The sequence below is a fragment of the Equus asinus genome, chromosome 26 (genome assembly GCF_041296235.1).
Source record: "Equus asinus isolate D_3611 breed Donkey chromosome 26, EquAss-T2T_v2, whole genome shotgun sequence".
Classification (NCBI taxonomy): Eukaryota; Metazoa; Chordata; class Mammalia; order Perissodactyla; family Equidae; genus Equus; species Equus asinus.
In genome coordinates, this window is record NC_091815.1 from 34,316,666 (window position 1) to 34,331,163 (window position 14,498).

Below are 14,498 nucleotides of genomic sequence, written 5' to 3' on the forward strand. Positions count from 1 at the left end.
CCCCGAATCCCACACTAGTTTGTCGACTTGGGGGATCACATTTTGTAGAGGTTTCTAATGATCGGGGTTCTTTTTTAAAGCTGAACTAAAAAGCTGGGTACGTGTGGCAGATTGGCGAGCAGGGTGGGGGGAGACGTCGGGAAGAGGTGCGTACCCTTGTGGAAAAGATCCTCACCCCCTTCCCCTGCACCGTTCGGCTTCCGCGAGGGTCGGGAGAAGGGGAGGGGGGCGCTTTTGAAAGAAGTTAAACCCTTTGGCAATATAATCAGTCCCCACCCCCATACCCTGGTGTCTGGAGCCCCTAGCCCTTTGCCCCGCCCCACCCTCTCCCACCAGAACCCGCCCCACCCCTCACCCCCGATTCAACAGGGTTTAGGGGCCGATGGAAGTATGGGGGGGACTCAAAAATGCCCCTTGCATAGGAATCGTTGCATCAAAAATCGTGCTCAGTGACACCCCCCTACCCCAACCCTCGGGTGGAGGGGTTCCTGAGGCCATGGGAGCAGAGGGATGGAGGTTGCTCATTCCGTGGGCCCCCAGCTCCGAAAGGGGAGGGTCCTCTAAGGATTGTGGGACCGGCGTGGTCTCCGGGCTTGGGGGAGGTAGCGCATCCTTGAGCCAGGATGGGATGTGAGCAATGACTGCCCACCCGCCGGCGGGGCGGGGCGGGGAACGCCGGGGAAGGGCGGCTGGGGTCGCAGCCCGGGTGGATAGGTCGTCGTTTCCCAAGCTTCTGAGATGCCAGTGTCCCTCCATTCGGGCACAGCCTCTCCTTGAAACGGAAACACTTCTAACCTAAGTAAACGGTGTCCTGGCCCAGCAGCAGCAAGTGGACTTACCGGCTTCTGTGCAAAATACCGCGAGACAAAACTTTTAAAAGAAATGTTTGTCCTCGCGCTGCCTAAAAAGTTAGCCGATCACCAGGGGTGCAAATAGGACCCTCTGGGAAACTCTGGGGTCCATGAAGAGGGGGCCTTTGGGGCACCATTTAAGGGAAGGGGCTCTTGGGGGACGCAGGGATCGGCATAAGAAAGGGGGTGCCCCCTTAAGGTCCGGTTCCCTGGAATTGTAGACAGGTTGGGCCCCTTTCGGAAATTCTAGCGTCAGGGGAACCTGAGGTGGATGTCTGATGTCAGAGAGTTGGGGATGCCGAGGGGTGGCGGGCAGGCCTGAGGATTTGGGGGTGTCCAGGAAATGTTCGAGTGTGGGAAGGACTCGGAGCATCCCTAAGGCTGAAGTGAGCGGAGTGGAGGCGGTGCAAGAGGGGCCGGGATGCAATGGGGGGAGTGGGGTTTGGGGACCCATCCCAGGAGCCTGTGGGGCTTTGGGGGATGTGGGGCGCCAAGGTCAGTTTCGGGACTTCCGGGAGCAGGTCTCGCGTCCCGGGAATCTGGAGGGGGTGTCGGGGAATTTTGTGCGCTGGGGGCCACATCCTCCCAGGAGTTCTGAGATGGGAGGTCTGAGTCCATGCAGCGGGGAGAGAGGCGAGCAGATCCCTGGGGGGTGGAGGATGGGGGTGGGGGGATGAGAGGGTGAAATTCACCAGAGGGATCCTCCCAAAGGCTGAGGGAGCAGCTGTCCGCAGCCCACCCCACCCCCACCCCCTCCGTGCCTCCGCTCCTGCCATCTGAGTTCAGCTCTGGTTTCTGGCTTTGAGTGAATGTTCCTCCTTCCCCCACATTGTTGCTAGTTTTTTTTTTTTTTTTCTTTAATCAATGCGTGATGGGTTGCCTTCCTGGGGTGAAGGGTGGGAGGCTGGGAGACCCTCCTGTGGCTTAAAGGCCAGCCCGACGACCCCCTTGAGGTCCCCGCCCCCTCCCCAGAGTGCCCCTTCCCTCAAATGCATGGCATGCAACCCTTGGCGGCTTATTGCTGAGGTGGAGTTGGGGGGTTGGCGTCCAGGTTGGGGGAGGCATGCAGAGTAGGGGGAAGGTGCCCCAAAATGTAACTGGCATAATTTGGACGTATTTACACAAGTGGATGGCAGGGGGGTGTCCTATGGCTCATGGAGACCTGAGAAGGCTTTATTTTTGGGGGAGGGTGCGGAGAATTAGCGGGAGGATGGGCTTTGGCTCCTCCCCCTCCATCCTGGGGGCCCAGGTCGGGGTGAGGGGCCCGGGGGTGTCTGCTGGCGTCGTCGTCTCGGTTGCATATTATTAATGACTTTTTGATTTTTTTTAAAAAAACCCTTTCCCCCCCCCCCCCAGCTCCTTTGACCTTCTTCCCTGTCACCCCCGAGTCCCCCCACGGGGGGGAGGGGAGCGCTAGAGGATGGAGGGCAGGGTTGGGGGAGCGCGGCGGGCGGCCCTGGGCGAGCCAGGGGGGGTGGCAAGGGGCGCGAGGCGCAGGGACACCCCGCTGAGGCCCGCGATGCTGCTCAGGCTGCGGGATTTCTCGTAACCTGGGGGGGGGGGCAGAAACAAGAGGGGTGAAGCATGGACAAGGGGGTGCAGGGGGGTGGGTCCCACAGACAGAGAGACCCCAAGACAGAGAGCGGCAGGAGAGAAACAGACAGAGGATATGAGATGGAGAAAGAGAGAGACAGGAAAAGGCAAGAGACAGAAAGAGAAGGAGGGAGAGAGCACGAGGTACCCGGAGCGCGAGAGACCGAGACAGCCAGGGAGACAGAGACAGACAGACAGCAAGACACCAAAAGACAGAAGGACAGAAGCAGAGAGATGGACAGAGGCGGACCAAGGAGATGGAGAGAGAGATGAACAAATCAGACAGTCAGTCGGCGTCGAGGAGAAAGGTTCAGACATGGGGAGGGGGGAGAGATTCAGGGTTAGGAGGCAGGGTGGCGCCCCCGGGGCCTCCCCCACCCCATCCCCACCATAGCTCACCCCCCACCCCCCTCCCCCCCGTTGGCCCTCTCATCTGAGGCAATAAGGTGGGGGCAGCAAGGCGGATGGTGCCAGCACGGGCATGGGCATGGGGGGGGGCGCTGGGTGGGATGCATGTTGGGGAGCAGCGTGGGGGGGGGCACGCGGGGCCGCGGCGGGAGGGGGTGCGGCCGGCCTCGATGTGGAGGAAGGAGGAAAGCAGGTGGGGGAGCCTTGAGGTGAGGGGCTGGGTGGAGCCGAGTGGGCAGGGCCCATGGGGGCCGGAGGACAGCTCCCAGAGCAGTCTGGGGGGGGCCAAGGCTCACCTGCAGTTGTCATGGGGCATCTTTAAAGGGTCAAGAAGCCTTCACATGGGGGGCCTTCTGACGGGAAGGTTCTAAACGCGTCTTGAGACCCAAAGGGATCCAAGACTGAGGAGCATGGTGGTCTCTGGAAAGCTTGGCGGGTCTTAAGAGTTCTGCCAGCGTCTGGGGGCACCTGTAGGGTTTTTCTAGGCAGCGCCCAGGGGTCTGTCTGCACAAGGGCGTCTTGACCGTAGGAGAGAGGGCCTGGGGGGGGGGGGTGGGTTGGAAGCCCAGTATCTTGGGGACACCCCCTCCCAGCCATTCCCGATTGCTAACCTGGGGGAAAGGGGCAGGGGGGGACCGAGGGTCTCGCGAGGCCTCAGGCGGTGACAAGAGCTGGGGACAGAAATACACAGAGTCACGGCGGGGGGAGAGGGGTCAGGGGGAACCCCCCAACACAGCCTCACGGTTGGGGGGACGGAGAAACGCCGGGATCTCGTCCTCCTCTCTGGTGTTCTCCGGGGAGGGGGAGCAGTGAAATGGGGGCGGCCGGAGACATCAAATATGGAAGGAGCTTCCGGGGGGGGGGGGGGGGGTGGGGGGGGGACGAAGGAAAGGAGGAGGGAGAGGGCTGGGGAGGGAGGATGGAGAAGGGAGGGGTGGGAGGTGCACGGGGGACAGGCCAGGAGGAAAGGGAGGGAGGGGGACAACAGTGGAGGGTGGGTCCCGGAGGAAGAAGGATAGAGAGGAAGGGAGGAGGCAGGAGGGATCCGGGACCTCGGGGCAGAGGATTCAGTCAGCCCCATCAGCTCCAGCCATTATTTGAGTTCAATGAATGGATTTTGGCATCAGAGGCAAGAGAAGCAGAGACCTCCCCCCCGACCACGCCTCCCTCCCCTACATTCCCAAATCCTCCCCACTCCCTCTACCCCTCCACCTCCCACCCCCTCCACCCCCCCCCCCCGATTCCATGGGGGCCCATCCAGACCTGGGGGTGGGGGACAAAGGGTGGTAACAGGGCTGGGTGCAAGCAGGGGGAGGGGTGGGTGGGAGCAGGGAGGGGAGGTGGTAAGGAGATGAGGATGAAGGATGATGGTGGGGGTTGCAACAAGGAGAGATGGAGGGACAGAACAAGAAGAGCCAGACAGTCCCCTCTGGACCGGGAGATTGGAAGCCTGGGTTCTCATCTCCGTTGGCTCTGTGGCCTGGGGTTTGCTCCCTGAACTTCTGTCCAACAAGGGGGTTTAGACTGAGCCATCCCTGGAGGCTCCCAGTCCCGCTAAGGCAGAGATTCTTTAGGATCTGTATTTTTAAGGAAAATTCCACAGATGTTTGTTGAATGACTAAGAGATGGATCAAATTCCTTCAGGTAGCTTCCCAGCGCTTTTCAGATAAAATCCTGCCTCTTATCATGGCCAAAAACCCCCTCACGATCCTTCCCCCAGACTCTGCCTGGCACCCCTCACCCCTCGGCCAGTCGGCTCAGCCACACTTCCCTCCTTGCTATTCCTTTACCAAACCAAGCTCCTCCCACGTCGGTACCTCAGGACCTTTGCACTTGCTGCCCCTTCTGCCTGGCTGGCCCTTTTTACCTTTTAGGCTTCATGTCACCTCAAAAAGGCCCTCTCAGGCCCCTTTATCTGAAGTGACCAGAGTAATTATCTCATTCTCTTTTTTTACTTATTTTGTGGTTCCTCCAATCAGCGGGTGGCACACTTTTCCTGTAAAGGGCCAGATAGTACATATTCTGGGGTCTGAGGGCCCCATGGTGTCTGTCGCAACTCCTCCACAGCAGGACAGTGGCTGGGTTCCAATAAAGCTTTATTTATAAAACAGCTGGCCGACAGACTTGGCCCCTGGGCTGTAAGGCCGACCCATGCTCTAGAGTGGCAACTGTGATAGCAGATTCCCACTGTGTGTCCCGCCAAACGGCCAGTGCCTGGGACCGTGCCCTCAGTAATTAGCTGCAGGACGAAGGAATGAGCCAATGAAGGAAGGAAGGAATGGAGCGAGGTTGTTGTGGGGATTACATACGAGAAGCTCTGTTAAACTCCTGGCATGTGGTAAGCGCTTGGTGTGTTTGCTGAAGGACTCATCTATGAACCATCTCCTCACTCGGCCCCCCTCACCGCCCCCTGGCCAGTCCCCAGCCCTGTGCCTCCTGACCCCTGACCCCTGACCCTCTCTGCCTCGTCCCTTCCTCTCCATCCTCGCGGCCCTGACCCAGGCCTCGGCTTCTCCCCCTGGACCCTCGCCCCAGCCTCCTGACCACCAGTCTCCCCACTCTAGTCCATCCCCACCAGGCCCCAGAGCTGACCCGCTGTCCCCAGGTCCCCGCACAAGGTCCCCTCAGCCCGGCCTGCCTTCCTGCCTCCCGCCCATCGACCAGTCCCAGGCTCCCTGGCTTTGCCTGTGCCGCTCGCTCTGGTCACTGCTGTCTAAAGAGGTCACTTCCTCACTCCAGGTTGGGATGACTCTGGCATCGGCTCCCTCAGGAAGCCTTTGCTGTCGCCTCCCTCCTACCCCGGCAATCGTGTGTGTTCCTCCCCCTGCGTGTCCCTGTGCCGCCTCCATTTCGGCATATGTCGCCTCAGAGAGCGACTTTCTAGGTCTCTCTGCCTCTCCCTCCAAACTGGGAGCTCCGGGGAGGGTCGATTTTGTTCACTGTTGAACCCCGTGCCTAACACCATGCTGGGGACACGGGGGCCCGTTCACAAGGGACTGGCTGGGTGGCTGGGTCTTTCTCATCCTGTCCTACACCCAGGAGGGTGTCCTGGGCGTGCACCCCGTTTTCTTGATCGGATGAAAAAGACCCGGGGTGAGGGGAGGCAGGGAGAGAGATGCGGATGGGGGTGAGGATGGGGTCGGTCGTGAGGGCGGGGAGGGGGGGGGTCAGGCACGTGGTTAGTTCGAGTGGGTTAGTGAGGGGCAGGGCAAGTCCTGGGCAGGAGGTGTGGGGTCAGTGTCTGGGCTGGGGGTTAAGTGGATGGAGCCGTTCACGGTGAGGGGGCAGGAGTCTCGGTCAGTGGGGGCTGCATGTTCTTGAGGAGTTAGTCGGGGGGGGGTCAGAGGGTGGGGGCTACTTACCCCGGGGGTAGGGGGTTCGTCCACTAGGGGGATATCCAGGCCGCAGCGTTGGCGTTGAGGTCGGGCAAGAAGCTTGGGGGGCCTGGCTTACGCCAGTCTGGGGGGGGCAGTGGGGTAGCACCGGTGGCTGGGGGTAGGGGAAGAGGCCAGAGGGTCCGGGGTGGGGTGGGGGGAAATGGAGATGGAATAAAGACAGGTGAAGGGTCAGTGGTGAGGAAACTTGGAGCAGGGGGTCTGGGAAGGGAATTTGGGGCCAGGGGATGGGGGAAGGGAAGTCCAGCACCTCCTCCCCCATCCCCCTCTCTCCCCCTCCCCTGGGGGAGGGGGACAGAGGGAGGGTCCCAGGGTGGGGGGCCAGTGGAGGGCACCTCACCTTTCCGGATGGAGCCATCAGGGGAAGGGGCATAGTCAGTGAGGAGGAAGCAGGCTCGGTCCCGGCTGTAGCGGCCCCGGCTCCCGGGGGTGATGGGGCTCTTGTCTTCTGGGGACATGGCGGGCTGGTCGATGGCCGGACAGTCCTCGTGGGCAAGCGCGGCTGCTGCTGGGTCCCCGTTGGGGCGGGGATCTGCGTCCCCAGGGTCAGACAGAGACACAAAGGAGAGAGTGAGGTGTGGGAACTCACAGCTAGGGCAAGATCAGGAAGGAAAGGGCGTGGGGGGCCCGGGTGCTGGACACAGGTGACAGAAGGGCAGGGCGTGGGGAGGGGGTAACGGGAGAGAGGCTCAGCTGGAGCAGGGTAGGGGGCATGGTGGGTGAGTTGTGGGGCAGGTCACTGGTGGTGGGTGTTGACCGCTGGGAAGGACAAAAGGGAAGGGTGGTCTGGCAGTGATGGATGGAGGTGGGTCTGGGGCAGCATTGCCTTAGGAAGCGGTGGTCGGGCTGGGCGTGGGGCGCTAGGAAGGGCAGGACTGGGGTAGGGTGTTGGGTTGGTTGGCGTAGGTTTGGAGAGATGGCTAGAGGGATGCAGCGGGCTGGGAGGTGGTTGTTTAGGGAGGGGTGTTGGGTGCTGGAAAGGGCACAGTGGGGAGGGGTTGGGAAGGTGACAGATGAGGGAGGGGGAAGGTGGGCGTCCCCCAGGCTCTGACTCGAGCTATTTTTAATTGGTGTGAAACTGGGTCAGTGGCTGAGGGAGCAAGATGGGGGCCAGGAGGCCCAGCTCCCTTTCTTGACCTACTTAAGTCATGGGGGTGGGGCCCCCCACCCTCTCCCTCCTCCAGGACTGACACCCCAATCACAGCAGCTGAGGCACAGACCCCCCGGGGGCACAGACAGGCCCAGTCAACTGCCTTCTCCCCTCATCTCCTTCACTGCACCTCTTCCTCTTGGTGACACCTCTCAGGACCCTCTCTGCCTCCTCCCTGCAGAACCAGAGACCAGGCCCTGGGTCCCAAGTCACCTTCCTCTCACGTGGCGGCTCTGCCCTCTGGGCCACTCTCCAGCTCCTGGTTTTTAAGTCTTGTCTCTTCTCTCCGTCTCGCTGCTATTAGAACCTGAACTCTCTGCCGCCAACCCCCCACCCCACCCTCCATCTCTGTCCTCTCTCCCTCTCTTCTCAGTGACAATCTCTTGGTCTCAGACTCTGTCACCTTTAGACTCTCTTTTCCTGAGATGCTGCACCTGCCTCTTGGCCTGTGTGTCTGGCCAGCCCGTGGCTCACACAGCCGAGCCTCTCTCCCGGTGTGTATGTCTCCGGATGGCTCATTCCTCTGCCTCCCTGGTCCCCCTGAACACCTTGGCTACACCTGTCTCTTCCAAAACCTGTCTCTTTCACACAAAATCTCTGTCACTATTTCTGTGCCTCTTCTTTGTCTTCCTTGACGGCTGTTTACTTTTCTTTCCTCTCAGTTGCTGACCATCCCGTCTCTCTTAAGCCTCAGCAACAAACTCTTGCCTCCCCTCCCTCCACCGGCCAAACCTCCCTACCTCCTCCCATGAGTCTCTGCCTGGCACAACCCCCGCCCCCCGCCGCCCCTCGCGCCCCCTCCTCACCTGCCCGGTTGATCTCAATCACTTCCTCCTGAGCCAACGGGCAAGGCTCCCCAGGGGCCGGCAGAGGAGGCAGCCCCATGATCCCCAGCCCACCCGCTCCCCCCCTGAGCAGCCCGGGGTGCGTGTGGGGCCCCGGCGGGTAGGCCCCGGCCACAGTCACCCCCATGGAGGGCGGTGTGATGGGTGGCGGGGGGCTGATGCCACCGCTGCCGTGGTGAGGGTGGGGCGGGGGCGGTGGGGGCGGGTCGGGCTTGCAGTAGTTCGGCGAGCCGGGCTGCGGGGGCCGGGGTATGTGTTTGTTCTTCTTCTTAGGCAGCTTCTGCTTGGCCATGGCCAGCGAATAGTACATGCCAAAGTTGTTGACAATGACGGGCACGGGCATGGCGATGGTCAGCACCCCCGCCAGGGCACACAGCGCCCCCACCAGCATCCCCGACCATGTCTTGGGGTACATGTCTCCATAGCCGAGGGTCGTCATGGTGACCACGGCCCACCAGAAGCCGATGGGGATGTTCTTGAAGTAGGTATGGTTGGAGCCCAGGATGTCATCGGGGTCGGCGCCAATGCGCTCGGCATAGTAGATCATGGTGGCGAAGATGAGCACCCCCAGCGCCAGGAAGATGATGAGCAGCAGGAACTCATTGGTGCTGGCGCGGAGCGTGTGGCCCAGCACGCGCAGCCCCACAAAGTGGCGCGTGAGCTTGAAGATGCGCAGGATTCGGACGAAGCGGACCACCCGCAGGAAGCCCAGCACGTCTTTGGCGGCCTTGGAGCTGAGGCCTGAGAGGCCCACCTCGAGATAAAAGGGCAGGATGGCAACGCAGTCGATGATGTTGAGGCTGCTCTTGAGAAATTCCACCTTGTCCGGACAGAAGGTGATGCGCATGAGGAACTCGAAGGTGAACCAGACCACGCACACGCCCTCCACGTAGGTCAGGAAGGGCTCCGTCTCCACCTCCACGTTGGTGATGTTCTCCGGCGGAGCCCCCGGGATCGGGGAGGCCTGTGTCACCGTCTTGTTGCTGATATGGATGAAGCCCTCGTGGGTCTCCAGGCAGAAGGTGGTGATGGAGATTAGGATGAATAAGAGTGAGGCGAAGGCCACGTACTGTGGGGCAGGGCGGGAGAGAGGGCAAAAGGTGACCCAGGCATCTGGTCCACTAGCCGTCTCCAAAAGACCCTCCTAGGGGCCACTCTCCCAGCCCAAAAATCCCGGGGAATCTCAGCATCCCAATTCCATGCCTTCATCACTTCCTGCATCTTATTTCCCATCTAAAACTCGCGATAGGAGAGGGAAAGGACCAGAGGCTGCTCTCCCCCAGCTCGAGAGAGGAGCTGGCCCCAGCAGTGGTAGCAGATGGCCAACTGCTCTCCTGGAAACTGCAATTTCTGGCCCGCAGTTGCTGTCTCTTACACCGCCTCCCCCTCACCCTCCTGTTCCCTGTGTCCTGTCTCAGGGCTCTCTGGCCAGGTCCAAGGGTTCTGCCATGGGGATGTGGGCTGGGGATGGGGTTGGGGAGACTAAGATCACACCCCCTCTGTGTCTCAGGGGCTTTGGAGCTGAGGGAGGGGGAAGGGAAGGTGGGCAGGGAGGCAGAATCCTGAGGCAGTGAAGAGTAAGAAAGGCTGGGTTTGGATCCGGCTTTCCCCCTGCCTAACTTGGGCCAGGAGATGAAGTTTTCTGAACCTCAAGTTTTTTACAGGGTTATTGGGAGGATTAAATTATATTAGTATACAAAGGGTCTGGCTCCAAAAACAGTGCTTGGCCCAGTGTCAGGAACTTAGTAAGAAGGTGCGAGCTCTTATTAGGATATGGGGGCCTCTTAGTGGGGGGCAAGGTCAAGGGGCCAAGGTTTAAGGACCTTGGTACCTATGTCCCGGCCTCAGAAAAGGGAGAAGGCTGGGTGAGGCCCTCACCCTGAGAGCACAGAGCAGGAAAGTGGAACCGCAGAGGGCCCGAGGGGTGCTAAAGCCCGGGAGGAGCAAGGAAGTGAGGAGTCCAGACTGACTCCCTAGGAAAGCCTATGGAGATAAGGGGACGTGGGGTTTATGGCTCTTCGGGAGGAAGTGGGGGCCGGGAACCTGGGTGTTGGGGGAGAGGGCAGGGCTAGCGCCAAAGAAAGGTGAGGGGGCTTGTCGGAGGTGCAGAGCATTGGGGGTGGGAGGGTGCCTAAGTCATTTCAGGTTGGGGACCCATCAGAGTCCTGCTACACAATGGTGAGGCTTTGAGGAAAGCCTTGAGGAGGAGAGGGGGCGGGGTCAAGATCTTGGAGAAGGAAGGGGAGGGGTCAGGCCCCTAGAGATGATAGTGGGCTTTCCCAAATAGAGGGGAGGAGGAAGAAGTGAGCTTAGTTCTTAGAGAGGGAAAGGGATGGGTGTCCCGTAAAAAGCAGGCTTTATCAGATGGGGAGAGGAGGAGGGAGGGCCTGGGGCGCAGAGAAGAGAGGGGGCTAGGGTCAGGTTGCAGAGAGGACCCTAGGCCTTGGGGGCGGGCTGAGGGTCAGCGCTGGCCCTCTCCGCCCCGCCCCCCCCTGGGTTTCTCCGCAGTGGTTAAGGGGCCAAAGGCCGCCACAGGGCGCATGCCCGGTGCTCCCCCGCCCGCTCGGAGCGGGGCGCGCGGCGCGGGCTGCGGCACCGCAGTGGGGGCGGGCCGGCCGGGCCGGGGGGCGGGGCGCGGCGGCCAGCACCGCGGACAGCTCCCCCGCCGCAGTGCGCAGCCGCAGCGGCCGGGCGCCGTCTTAACCCCTTCCCGGCCGGAGCCGAGCCGGCAGTGCGCAGCCGCGGCTCCACCGCCCGGAGGCCGCGGGCCAGCAGCTCCATTAACTCCTTCCCTCCCAGGGCACGGGAGGGGAGGTGGGCACCCGCCGCAGTGCGCAGCTGTAGAGGCTGGACGGCGTCGGGACTGGTTTAACCCCTCGCCCAGAGATGTTCAAAAGCAGGAGGGGTAGGAGGGCACGGAGTCCCTGTAAGAAGGAAAGGAGAGATTATGGGGAGGGGACCGAGGGGAAGGCAAGGCCGGACCCTCCACGTTGCAGTGGCCTCAGCTCCCAACTCTCTCAAGCTAAGTTGGAGGCTGGAAAGTGCTTGGCCCGCCGTGGACACTCAGAAAACATTTGTAGAGTAAACGAGTGAATCCCGTAGCTGTCCCGGACCCCTAGCCTCACCTCAGCACCCTTCAATGGGGTCACAAGAAGGAAGGGCGCCCCAGGCCATGGGGAGGAGGGCCACTCAGAGGCCAGAGGGGGCATCCAGGGCCATGTCCCTTCCGCGTCTCCTCTACCCCACCTCCCCCCACCCAACCCCAAATCTCGCCAACTCAGCTCTTCCCGAGGACCAAACTTTATGCGGTGCCTCCGGGCCCCCCTCCCCCCGGCTCCCTCCCCCGGCGCGAATGCGGCACTGCGGCTCCGCGTCCTTCCCGGCCCAGGACACGGCACGGTGGGGGGGAGGGGGCCGGCCCGGCTCCTCCGGGAGTTAGGTCCCCAGGAGGCTAGGAGGGGGCCTGGCGTCTCTGCTCTTTCCCTGTCTTTCTAATTCCACCCCGCCCCGTTCTGAACTGTCCTCCTCTCTTCCAAAACAGGGAGGAAGTTAGGAGGAGGAAGAGGTTCGAGGGAGAGCCAGGGGGAGGGTGGCCATAGAGCCCGGCAAGTTACAGATGTTTGGGGAAAGTTTTGGGGGGGGGGTGGATGAAGGGAGCTTTGGGGAAAATTTCGAGGGAGATAAGGCTGGAGGGAAGTTGAGGCTGGAGCGTGGGCTCTCTGGTTGGGGTGGGGGCTGAGGGGCCCAGTCTTGGACTTTGGACTGGAGGGGGGTGCGGCTTGGGAAAGGGGGAGGCAGCAGGGCTGGGGCGGAGGGAGGAGGGAAGAAGACCAAGGCAGGGTAGAAAGAACTGGGAGCTATTTTGAGAAGTTTTAGGGCTGATACCCTGAGAAGGGTCCCAAGGATTGAGGTCAGGCAAAGTTGTGGAGCAGAAGAGAAAGTCATTGACTGACCAGGAGGCTCCGGGGGTAAGGGGGGAGGGACCCCAGAGAGGGAAAGTGGGCTGTGCAGGGTAAACGATGGAAGGGAGAAGCGGGGGGAATCTGTGGATGAGGGAGAAGCAATTCTGGAGGACATATGGGAGGTTCTGGAGAGGAAAGGCATATTATGGGGGCTCAGGACTCTTCTGGAGACATTGAGGAGGAGTGTGAAAGGCTTGGGGGAAGTCTGGAGCTTTATGGGGAAAATCCTTGGGATGAGAGTCGGCGTGGAGGATGCAGGAAGGGCTGTGAACACAGAGAGGGGCTGGAGGGTCCCAGGAGGGAAGATGCCCGGAGACTCAGGGTCACAGTGAGGGGGGAGCTGGAACTGTCCCAGCCAGAGCAAGTGGTCTGGAGGTTCGAGGCAGTTCAGGAGACTCTGAGAGTGGGGTGGGGCGTCTTCGGAGACTTTGGGGGCAGAACAAGCAGGGGAGTTCAAAAATAGCCAGGAGACTCAAGCTTGGATGGAGAGACGGAGGAGGCGGGGAGACGGGCAGAGGGAGAGCCAGGGAGGGTCGAGAGAGCCTGAGAGACTGAGGGCTGGAGACGGGGGCTTCAGAGGGTCTGCAGGGGGCGGGGAAAGGGGGGGCAGCGTTTGCAGGCCTGGAACGCTTTGCGGGTTAGGAAGGGGTGTCTTCTGACTCTGGAGATGCTCCAAGAAACTGAGGGCTGGGGAGAGGATCCGAGGGGTAGCCAGGGGAGGTGAAAAGAGGTTTGGAGGACTCTGAGAGTTGGGGTAAGGTCTTCGGAGGGTCTCAGAGGGGTTCAGGAAAGGCAGGGGCGGGGTTGTTCAGAGGAACCCCGAAATATCACGGTCGGGGAGGAAGTTTCTAAGGGTGTAGGGCGGCTTAGAGAAGCGGGATGGGGTTTGGAGGAGTCTGGGGGATTCTGAATGTTGGAGACACGTCTTCTGAGGATCTGGGCACGGCCGGGAGAGGGGGGCGTGTTCAGAGGCGTGCGGGAGACTCGGGGTTGCGAGAAGAGGCTTCTAAGAGACGGGCAGGCCGAGAAAGAGAGACCAGGAGGGGGTGGGACGGGCTATGAGTTTCTGAGGGTTGAGATGGGGGCGCCCGGAGAGGGGAAGGGGATGGGGGGGGGGGTGGCTCCGAGAGCGCGCTCACCCTGGCGGCCCGCGACGAGTAGGGGTCCTCGAAGAGCGCCCACACGCGGGGCTGCCAGCGGCGCCACCACGTGCCGCCCGCGCCGCCCGCGCCCCCTGGCGGCCCCCCGGCGCCGCCGCCCGCGTCCTGGAAGCAGAGGCGCTTGAGCTCGCCGCCCGCGCCGTCCAGGCCGCCGCCGCCCGCGCCCGCCTCGTCGTCCAGGCCCGCGTCGTGGGCGCCCGCGGCGTTGGCGGCGTTGGCGGCGCCGGCGGGGTCGGGTGCCTCGAAGGAGTCGAGCGCCTCCTCGGCGTCGCGGTGCTGCCGGTAGGTCATCCAGCAGCAGGCCTCCACGTCGGTCTCGTCGATGCCCCAGAAGCCGAGCTCCTCCTCGAAGAGCGGCCCGCACACGTCGGCCGGGCAGTGCAGCTTGCCGGTGCGGTAGTAGTTGAGCACGTAGGCGAAGACGCCCGGGTGCCGGTCGAAGAAGAACTCGTCGGCGCCCGGGTCGTAGTCGAAGCGCGCCGCCGCCTCGGGCTCCGTCAGGCCGGCCAGCCGCGTCCCCGGCAGGGTGCGCAGCGTCGAGCGGTACGTCTCATGGCGCACGCCGCCCACGTTGATCACGATCTTGCCGCTGTCGCCACCGCCGCCGCCGTGCCGCCCCATGGCCGCCGCCGGCAGCCCGGGGCATGGCTCGGCGCGCCGGCCCCCGGGCCCGCGGGGTGCCGGGGGGCCCGCCGGGGACGCGGCGGGGCCGGGCTGCGCAGGCTGCTGCTGCTGCTGCTGCTGCTGCAGCGGCGGCGGTGGCGGCGGCGGGGACAGCGGCGGCGGGGACTCGGGCGGCTGCGGCGGAGGCGCCGGCTGCTGCTTGCTGGCCCCCTGGCGCCCGCGGAAGGACGAGACGCAGACTGAGCTCAGCATTGGACGGGGGGCGGGGCTGGAGGGGCGGGGCGTCTGGGGGGGCGGGGCCGCAGGGGGAGAGACAGACGTGATTGGGTGGGAGGAGGCGATGGATTGAGGGGGCGGGGCCGCGGTGGGGGAGGACCCAAGCTGATTGGGCTGCGGGGAGGCGGGGCGGGGCTGAAGCCGGGAGAAGGGCGGGGACTCTAAGGCAGCCTAGCTGGACGGGGCGGGGCCGCAGATGAAACGGACCGATTGGATCTTTGCGAGAGCAGGAGC

At 62.6% G+C, this 14,498-nt stretch overlaps 1 protein-coding gene across 6 annotated transcripts; it reads right to left on the reverse strand.

Annotated features, from left to right (window-relative positions):
• Positions 1-1,924: 1,924 nt before the first annotated feature.
• Positions 1,925-14,391, reverse strand: KCNC3 (potassium voltage-gated channel subfamily C member 3). Of its 6 annotated transcripts, XR_011498389.1 has the most exons (6): positions 13,344-14,317; positions 8,204-9,311; positions 6,588-6,779; positions 6,215-6,341; positions 3,464-3,523; positions 1,925-2,401 (listed from the first exon to the last, which is right to left on the reverse strand). XR_011498389.1 is itself a non-coding variant. In XM_070498304.1 (5 exons), exons 1-4 carry the CDS (start codon positions 14,238-14,240, stop codon positions 3,507-3,509), a joined length of 2,214 nt encoding a protein of 737 aa, XP_070354405.1. In that variant the 5' UTR covers positions 14,241-14,315; the 3' UTR covers positions 1,925-2,401; positions 3,464-3,506. The 6 variants fall into 6 exon arrangements, 5 of the variants coding, with proteins under 5 accessions (XP_070354405.1, XP_070354406.1, XP_070354403.1 ...); XM_070498304.1 differs by lacking the exon at positions 6,215-6,341 and having other exon boundaries at positions 13,344-14,315; XM_070498302.1 differs by lacking the exon at positions 1,925-2,401 and having other exon boundaries at positions 3,460-3,523; positions 6,215-6,311; positions 13,344-14,318.
• Positions 14,392-14,498: the final 107 nt, after the last annotated feature.

Excerpts from the sequence above, each read along its gene's own strand:
- KCNC3 (XM_070498305.1), bottom strand. The coding sequence starts at position 14,240 with ATGCTGAGCTCAGTCTGCGTCTCGTCCTTCCGCGGGCGCCAGGGGGCC. Across the intron at positions 6,780-8,203 it reads GATTGAGATCAACCGGGCAG|ATCCCCGCCCCAACGGGGAC; the intron begins GTGAGGAGGGGG and ends CTGGGGACGCAG. Across the intron at positions 2,402-6,587 it reads TGATGGCTCCATCCGGAAAG|GTTACGAGAAATCCCGCAGC; the intron begins GTGAGGTGCCCT and ends CCCCCCCCCCAG.